General features: G+C 33.5%; 1 protein-coding gene across 1 annotated transcript in view; it reads right to left on the minus strand.

Moving 5' to 3' along the window:
• Positions 1–10,000, minus strand: part of LOC137650702 (uncharacterized) — a 23,472-nt gene that overhangs the window by 9,097 nt on the left and 4,375 nt on the right. Inside the window, exons 3-4 of the mRNA XM_068383865.1 lie at positions 4,825–4,958; positions 904–1,129 (exon numbers count right to left, since the gene is read on the minus strand). Of these exons, the coding sequence (XP_068239966.1) occupies positions 904–1,129; positions 4,825–4,958 (360 nt within the window). The remainder of the gene's footprint in view (positions 1–903; positions 1,130–4,824; positions 4,959–10,000) is intronic.

Genomic DNA, 10,000 nt, shown 5'->3' on the forward strand with positions numbered 1-10,000 from the left:
AATGATCTTGATAAAGCTCATAGTAATAATGACAATGATAGATAATCGAAAAAGAATGATTACCTACATCCTCAAATTCTAAAATGTCTACCCAGAGTGTAATACTTCCACCCCCCCCTCCTCCTCCTCACACATCCCTATTACATGACCCCCTCTTAACCTTTTTAGGTAAGGGGTAGGGGAGGGGGGGCCGGGTGCCCACTCAATTAGAGAACTACTCGGACAAGAATCGGGGTAATTTGTCTTCTTTTTATCGGCTGGATCTAATTATCTCATGTTTACCCACTTCTTTTGCTTTCTCGTCCATTTCCACTTGCTCTCTTATTGGCTCACAGCGACCTATTAGTTTTATTGTCTTTAAAATCCCGGTTTTGCAATTAACGGTGCGAGCACGGGAAAATGAGCGTTATCGTCCGTGAGTCGTAAGGATGCGTTTCTGTAAGTGGAACGACCAGAGAGAGAACCAACATCGTATGCAGACTTGGTGCAATATAAAAATAGAGATAATGCCTTGGGTTAACTTGGTATTATTTTTATCAATATATGTAATTACTACAGAACAATACTAAAAGGCTATTATTATTATTATTATTTTTATTATTATTATTATTATTATTATTACTTGCTAAGCTGCAACCCTTGTTGGAAAAGCAGGATGCTATAAGCCCAGGGTCTCTAACAGGGAAAATAGCCCAGTGAGAGAAGGAAACAAGGAAACATAAGATATTTTAAGAATAACAGCATTAAAATAAATATCTCTTATATAAATTATAAAAACTTGATCAAAACAAAACGAAGTTGCTAAGTTTGCTCAAGAAAATGGATTGAATAAAATAGAAATAATGTGAAATAACTGAATAATTTGTTATGGAAGAATGCATGGGTCGGAGCTGTGCAACCTACCTGCCGTAGCGCCGTCGAGCACTGACGCATGGTGAGGTCGAGATGTCATGATGACCTCCTCGGTCCATTTGTCGTAAACCCTGGGGATCGTCGAATAACACCTAATACGGGCCTGCCCTTCATCCAGTAACTTCGCCGCTAGATAGAAGTGGAGCCTCAGGACCGACGTGGTGAGGCCGTTTTCGTCGGTGGTGTCCCTCTGAGGCTCGGTCCATCCTAGGGACGGCTGAGAAGAGAGATGGTGATGGTAAATTGGATTCATAGTGAAACAACTGCTAAATAGTCTGAGTCCTTCTGGGAGTGGGGTACTACCTTTTAGGATATCAGTCACCCCCCATCATTTGTTACCCTATAATTTTATTCTTCAACCTCATATACAAAAAAAAAAAAAAAAAAAAAAAAAAAAAAAAAAAAAAAAAAAAAAAAAACATGATTCTTTATTACTTCCCTATTCCATTCATCATCATTTACTTCGCGCTTCATAGTCCTCAGCTATGTAGGCCTAGGTCTTCCAATTCTTCTAGTGCCTTGTGGAGCCCAGCTGAAGCTTTTAGATAGATAGATAGATAACTTACTGACCACAGCTACAAGTTTTACCATTGGTAGATAACGTTTAACAAAATGCCCACAAAGATATTTGTTTACAATAATTATTTATCAAACAGAAGTAAAATTTGTGTTTGGAAATGATAGAATATACAGCGTTTCCTAACCCTGGGGTAAATTACCCCAGTGGGGTAATGGACCCGTATTTTTGGGGTAATCAAGATGTTCTGAAATTGAGTTATTCCCATTCCCATAATTATTGTCATAATTCATACACAAAATCTGCAATAATTTTTTTATAGGAAAACTCAATAATTTTAACATTGCTGGAAAAGTTTGCATTTGTTTTGGATCCTTAACTATAAGCAGCCAATAGCGGGCTACATGATCCATACAGTTCATCAGGTGGCTGCAAAAAAAACATCCGATGTTACCGGGTATATGTTCAATGGGGCAATTGATTAGTTGGAAATAAAATTTTGGGGAAATCATTAAAAAAAGACTCTATAACAACAGACCTTAATGTTTTAATATCAAGTAAAAAAATCTGAAATGGAAATGGTTGCTCAAAATAGATTATATCCCATCAACTCTTATCATAATCTTTCTCCAGATCCATAAATCCAACGTGAACCTCCTTACCTTTTGCTAAATATTTTTTTTTGCGTATCTGCCCAACTAAAAATCTGATCCATACATCTCCTACCTCTCCTTTTTTAAGAATATGACAAAAATCATTAAAAATATGCAGTAAAATTAAGATGTTAAGAATGTGAAAAAGCCATTAAAATTTTGCAGTAAAATTAAGATGTTAAGAATGTGAAAAAGCCATTAAACATTTGTAGTAAAATTAAGATGTTAAGAATGTGAAAAAGCCATTAAAAATTTGCAGTAAAATTAAGATGTTAAGAATGAAAAAGCCATTAAAAATTTGCAGTAAAATCAAGATGTTAAGAATGTGAAAAAGCCATTAAAAATTTGTAGTAAAATTAAGATGTTAAGAATGTGAAAAAGCCATTAAAAATTTGCAGTAAAATTAAGATGTTAAGAATGTGAAAAAGCCATTAAACATTTGCAGTAAAATTAAGATTTTAAGTATGTGAAAAAGCCATTAGAAATTTGCAGTAAAATTAAGATGTTAAGAATGTGAAAAAGCCATTAAACATTTGCAGTAAAATTAAGATGTTAAGAATGTGAAAAAGCCATTAGAAATTTGCAGTAAAATTAAGATGTTAAGAATGTGAAAAAGCCATTAAACATTTGCAGTAAAATTAAGATGTTAAGAATGTGAAAAAGCCATTAGAATTTTGCAGTAAAATTAAGATGTTAAGAATGTGAAAAAGCCATTAAACATTTGCAGTAAAATTAAGATGTTAAGAATGTGAAAAAGCCATTAAACATTTGCAGTAAAATTAAGATGTTAAGAATGTGAAAAAGCCATTAGAAATTTGCAGTAAAATTAAGATGTTAAGAATGTGAAAAAGCCATTAAAAATTTGCAGTAAAATTAAGATGTTAAGAATGTGAAAAAGCCATTAAAAATTTGCAGTAAAATTAAGATACTAAGAATGTGAAAAAGCCATTAAAAATTTGCTGTAAAATTAAGATGTTAAGAATGTGAAAAAGCCATTAAACATTTGCAGTAAAATTAAGATACTAAGAATGTGAAAAAGCCATTAAAAATTTGCTGTAAAATTAAGATGTTAAGAATGTGAAAAAGCCATTAAACATTTACAGTAAAATTAAGATACTAAGAATGTGAAAAAGCCATTAAAAATTTGCAGTAAAATTGAGATGTTAAGAATGTGAAAAAGCCATTAAAATTTTGCAGTAAAATTAAGATGTTAAGAATGTGAAAAAGCCATTAAAAATTTGCAGTAAAATTAAGATGTTAAGAAAGTGAAAAAGCCATTAAACATTTGCAGTAAAATTGAGATGTTAAGAATGTGAAAAAGCCATTAAAAATTTGCAGTAAAATTAAGATGTTAAGAATGTGAAAAAGCCATTAAAAATTTGCATTAAAATTAAGATACTAAGAATGTGAAAAAGCCATTAAAAATTTGCAGTAAAATTAAGATGTTAAGAATGTGAAAAAGCCATTAAACATTTGCAGTAAAATTAAGATACTGAGAATGTGAAAAAGCCATTAAAAATTTGCAGTAAAATTAAGATGTTAAGAATGTGAAAAAGCCATTAAACATTTGCAGTAAAATTAAGATACTAAGAATGTGAAAAAGCCATTAAAAATTTGCAGTAAAATTAAGATGTTAAGAATGTGAAAAAGCCATTAAACATTTGCAGTAAAATTAAGATACTAAGAATGTGAAAAAGCCATTAAAAATTTGCAGTAAAATTAAGATGTTAAGAATGTGAAAAAGCCATTAAAAATTTGCAGTAAAATTAAGATGATAAGAAAGTGAAAAAGCCATTAAACATTTGCAGTAAAATTAAGATGTTAAGAATGTGAAAAAGCCATTAAACATTTGCAGTAAAATTAAGATACTAAGAATGTGAAAAAGCCATTAAAAATTTGCAGTAAAATTAAGATGTTAAGAATGTGAAAAAGCCATTAAAAATTTGCAGTAAAATTAAGATGATAAGAAAGTGAAAAAGCCATTAAACATTTGCAGTAAAATTAAGATGTTAAGAATGTGAAAAACCCATTAAAAATTTGCAGTAAAATTAAGATGTTAAGAATGTGAAAAAGCCATTAAAAATTTGTAGTAAAATTAAGATGTTAAGAATGTGAGAAATCAATTGAAATTAATAAGTAGAATCTGTATTTTGTAATGATAGTTTATAACAACTGATCTTAATGTTTTTAATATCAAGAGTGATAAATTGATTGATTATGAGTTATATGGCATCCTGACATTTTAATATCAAGAAGAAAAAACTACTTTTTCTTTAAAGTAACCATTTCCATCTAGGTTTTGTTTTTTTAATATCAAGATAAAAAACCTATTTATTTAAGTAACCATTTCCATCCAGGTTTTATTTTTTTCAACATCAAGAAAAAACCTAATTTTTTAAGTAACAATTTCCATCCAGGTTAATTTTTTTGTTTTAATATCAAGATATAAAACCCACTTTTTTTAAGTAACCATTTCCATCCAGGTTTTATTTTTCTCTTAATATCAAGAAAAAAAAAAACTTTTTTTAAAGTTACCATTTCCAACCAGGTTCTATTTTTCTCTTAATATCAAGAAAAAAAACTTTTTTAAAGTTACCATTTCCATCCAGGTTTTATTTTTCTCTTAATAGCAAGAAAAAAAACTTTTTTAAAGTAACCATTTCCATCTAGGTTTTATTTTTTTTTTTTCAATATCAAGGAAAAAACCTGGATGGAAATTGTTACTTAAAAAAGATATCCTACCGGGTTATTGTTGACTGTGAAAGATAGTTGAGCCGGTGGATGGGACCGTCGTGACGTGCAATTGATATCAATCCAGTCTCCTGAAGAGTAGTGGCTTTCAACTCCTTGAATTTCAGGTTCATCGTCTGGCGCGTCTGTTAAAAAAAAAAAAAAAAAAAAAATTAGAAATGTTCATCGTACTTGTTTTGGAATCTTTGGAATCGGAATCAATAACTTTTTTGGGCTCAAGCCATGTCGTCCTGATGGAAGTTCCTAAGGTAGCTTCAAAAGGATATATTATATATCCTTTTGAAGCTACCTTAGGAACTTCCATCAGGACGACATGGCGATCTCACCCAAAAATCCGTTTAGAAGTTCAAACTTATAGCGAATGCTTTTTATGTTGAACAGGATGACATTATTCCCTCAGCTTTTATATGACAGATCCATTTATTCGCTGTTGCTGTGGCCTGATTGGTAACGTCTCTGCCTGGTGTTTGCCAGTCGGGAGTTCGAGTCCCGCTCAGACTCGTTAGTGCCATTAGTGTCTGCAACCTTACCATCCTTGTGAGCTAAGGTTGGGGGGTTTGGGGGAGCCTATATATCTATCTGCTGAGTCATCAGCAGCCACTGCCTGGCCCTCCCTGGTCCTAGCTCGGGTGGAGAGTAGGCTTGGGCGCTTATCATATAATATATGGTCAGTCTCTAGGGCATTGTCCTGATTGCTAGGGCAATGTCACTGTCCCTTGTCTCTGCCATTCATGAGCGACCTTTAAGATATCTTATATTCATTATTCATTACTTATGTAGTTTATTTATTTTCTTCTTGTTTTAGAATCGGAATCAATAACTTTTAAATTTCAAACTTGCTGCGAATGTTTTCATGTTGAACAGTCTGACTTTAATCTCTATAGTTTTTATGACAAGTCTATTTTAATACTATTGCTGATCTTTAAGATATTTTATATTCATTATTCATTACTTAGGTAGTTTATTTATTTTCTTATTTCTTTTCCTCACTTGGTTATATTTCCCTGTTGGAGACCTTAGGCTTATAGCATGCTTGGGTTCCAATTAAAATTGTAGGTTAATTAGCAATAATAATCATAACTTGTAAGTTGTAATGTAATTGTTACTAGTTTCTTGTGCTTCCTCATTTAATTTACGACATAAATGCTTCTGTGTTGCAAATTTCAGGGCATTCATAGACTATGCTAAGGTGTGTACCACCAGTATGTGCCATAAGCATGATTTTACTGCATGCTGTAAAAGATCAAGAAATGTATATTTGCGTCTTATACCAAATTTAATCTGATTCCCTCTCTAGTTCCGCATTTTCTCTCCTTCCCTCTCTCTCTTTATTTAATTATTTATTTGTATGCTGGTCGTGTTCCTCGTTCTTTCCCTCTGACTCTTTAATGAGTGCCATCTCTTGGGGGAAATCTGCCCCACAGTCATTAGCCACTTTTGCCAAATGTACCGAGATTTTTTTATTTTTTGTTTTTAGTGAGGAAGAACCATTTAAGCCTATTAAAGCTAAGTGGAGAGAGAGAGAGAGAGAGAGAGAGAGAGAGAGAGAGAGAGAGCATTTTGGTATGTTAAATGCAAATATTAGGAAGGAAAATTTTCTGTTTCTTCACTAGAAACATATGTATATGGTCAGTCTATAAGGCATTGTCCTGCTCGATATGGCAATGTCACTGTCCCTTGCCTCTGCCATTCGTGAGCGGCCTTTAAACCTTTAAACCTTCAAGTAAATACTCTAAAGAAATAATGTCTTATATTTGAAAATATTACAATGTCAGAAGTAAATCTCCATACATTAGCTGGGCTGAGGGAACGGAGGAATATATAAAAAGGGAGCTTTATATATGAACATATATACACATCCTCGAGTACCAGCAAACCCCAATTGTTCTCAAAAAATATCCTCTTACATTTAGAAAAAATATTCTTATAAATATTGCACTCGGAAGAGAAAACGGAAAGAGAAACTTATCAGACAATGTAAAATGCATGAAGCACAAATACACGCAGGGCATTCAAGCACTCTGTCTGCAATTGGCCAGATTCACTGGCAAAGAAATGCCTCCCAAAAGGAGAGGAAGAAGAAATGTGTCCCAATGTTTTGCAAATCTTCTTCCTTTTTACCATTTTGCTGTACCACATCTTTCAACTTTTACTATATAGAGCAACTTCCTCTCCTCCCCCCCCCCATTGCATCTCGGTGCTGAATGGCCTTCCATAAATTTATTAAGATCAGAACTGCAATACTGCGATAAGAAAAGTTCTAAGCATTAGAGATGAATTTGAGTCATTGGCCTGAGTGGAAAGTCAATGAAGTCAGTTCATCTGGAATAAATGAAATGAGAATCGATAAAATCAAATTAAAAAGCAAATAAGTGGGTGTTGATCATTATTGCTTAGGGATATGAGTAGAACAGAAATAGTTTATCGACCAGATGAAAAAAATGCAGGGTTCATAGGATAAACAGTGAAAATAAGAAAGAAATAAAGAAAAGTTTAAACAATTAACGAAATTAGATAGGGATCAGGAAATTGTCGTTTTTAAAAACATTTATGGAGCTATATTTACAGTTTCTTAAGATTTGTTAAAAATCATCTTTAATTTCTGGAAAACGGTAAGATTTAGAAATTATTATTTGACGGTCATTTTTTATTTTTAATGATTCTTTGTAAATATTCCGGCTATTAATTTGACCTCCAAGTTCATTCAGAGAGAATGATTCATTGATGAATCACTTGTAAATATTGTTAATCTACTACTACTACTACTACTGCTACTACTACTACTACTACTACTACTACTACTACTACTACTACTACTACGAAAAAATAAAATTGAAGAATCCTCCACAACCAAACATTAAACTTAATTTTACCACAAAGAAGGTAAACAATGGATGGCAAGACTGATGATCTGAAATCTCTCTCTCTCTCTCTCTCTCTCTCTCTCTCTCTCTGCTTCAGATTCTCAGTAACTTTTGGCACAGTTTCACCTTCTCTTTTTGCGTGTCACATACTGTCTCTGAGCTTCCACTGCAGTGAACTGAGAACTCTACAATATCTTCCCTTTAGTTCAGACTGGTTTCGAAATCTTTTAATGAAGGAAAAAAAATGTCGGTTTTTGGAGTCTTAGCTTAATCGTTGCCTCGCTTAGTGTAATGAATTTAGTATGTAAATAGCATGCAAATAGGGCACAGTGTCTGTTGCGTAAGAAAAAAAGAAGTAAAAAGATAAAAGAATGAAAATAATTGTGATGATTTAATTAGAATTTATGAAGGAAAGGAAGAAAAAGGGAAGTATGAGTAGATTGGGAGTAGTTTTTAATAATCGTGACTGTTAAACCACCAATTCAATGATATAAAAACAAAATATTTTAAACTAGTAGATAATTCTGACCATCCTTTACATTCAGATCCTCCCAGACAGTTCTATCCTGTTCGTAATACTAGGCTGGCAGTTGACTCTAATAGTCAGGCCTTCTCCATCATGAGGCTCAATACTACACAGTATTCTAGAAGCTTTATTCCAGCTGTGACCAAGTTGTGGAATGATCTTCCCAATTGGGTAGTTAAATCGGTAGAACTTCAAAAGTTCAAACTTGCCGCAAATGTTTTTATGTTGAACAGGCTAACATAAGTCTTTTTATAGTTTTTTTTTATGAAATATCTGTTTTAATTTTGTTAATGTTTTTAAGATATTTAATTTTAATTGTTCATTACTTCATATCTCGTTTATTTATTTCCTTATTTCCCTTCCTTACTGGGCTATTTTTCCCTGTTGGAGCCGTTGGATTTATAGCATCTTGCTTTTCTAACTAGGGCTGTAGCTTAGCTAGTAATAATAATAATGATAATAATAATAACAATGATAATAATAATAATAATAATAATAATAATAATAATAATAATTGATCAATTATATACCACCTACTTCCATGCCTCTTGTCCTATTTCTTTTCGCATTCTTTGTTTTTCTCTTGCCTTCATTATGCCTCATCTTCATCTTAATCTTCCCATATAAATTGCTTCTATGTCTGTCTGCAGCTGTCTCTTGTTTTATTCACACCCTTTTTTCATTACTGTCTTTCTGTCTATTTTATTTATTCACCCCCTTCTTTCATCACTGTCTGTGTCTCCCTTACTTTCTTCACAGCCTCTCTCTCTCTCTCTCTCTCTCTCTCTCTCTCTGTCTCCCTTACTTTCTTCACAGCCTTTCTCTCTCTCTCTCTCTCTCTCTGTCTCCCTTACTTTCTTCACAGCCTTTCTCTCTCTCTCTCTCTCTCTCTCTCTCTCCCTTACTTTCTTCACAGCCTCTCTCTCTCTCTCTCTCTCTCTCTCTCTGTGTCTCCCTTACTTTCTTCACAGCCTCTCTCTCTCTCTCTCTCTCTCTCTGTGTCTCCCTTACTTTCTTCACAGCCTCTCTCTCTCTCTCTCTCTCTCTCTCTCTCTTACTTTCTTCACAGCCTTTCTCTCTCTCTCTCTCTCTCTCTCTCTCTCTTACTTTCTTCACAGCCTTTCTCTCTCTCTCTCTCTCTCTCTCTGTGTCTCCCTTACTTTCTTCACAGCCTCTCTCTCTCTCTCTCTCTCTCTCTCTGTGTCTCCCTTACTTTCTTCACAGCCTCTCTCTCTCTCTCTCTCTCTCTCTCTCTCTCTGTGTCTCCCTTACTTTCTTCACAGCCTTTCTCTCTCTCTCTCTCTCTCTCTCTCTCTCTATATATATATATATAATATATATACATATACACACACACATATATATATATATATATATATATCTTCTCTCTCTCTCTCTCTCTCTCTCTCTCTCTCTCTCTCTCCTCTATGCATCCATCCATCATTTTCAGTTCAAGACGCCCGGGGCCGCAGGTGCTTTGCTATCGTAAGACAGATCTTTGACTGATGTGATCTTAAGTCAAAGGCAGATCGACCTGGGTGACTAATGAAACGAGGTCACACCAAACCCTGCTGCTTCTTGTCTCTTATCTCTTATCTCTCATCTCATGGTTTCTTTATCGGAAAATAAAACTCTGCTTCCTTATACTTTATACTTCTACTTATACTTTACTGGTCTCTGCCTGGATTTAGTGTTCTTTTTCTGCGTTTTTTTAAAGGAATTCTGCTGCCTTGTTCTTTTCACAGACTCAATATAGTGTTTAGATAGAATGGGAGCT

Source organism: Palaemon carinicauda, chromosome 12 (genome assembly GCF_036898095.1).
Source record: "Palaemon carinicauda isolate YSFRI2023 chromosome 12, ASM3689809v2, whole genome shotgun sequence".
NCBI classification, from domain to species: domain Eukaryota; kingdom Metazoa; phylum Arthropoda; class Malacostraca; order Decapoda; family Palaemonidae; genus Palaemon; species Palaemon carinicauda.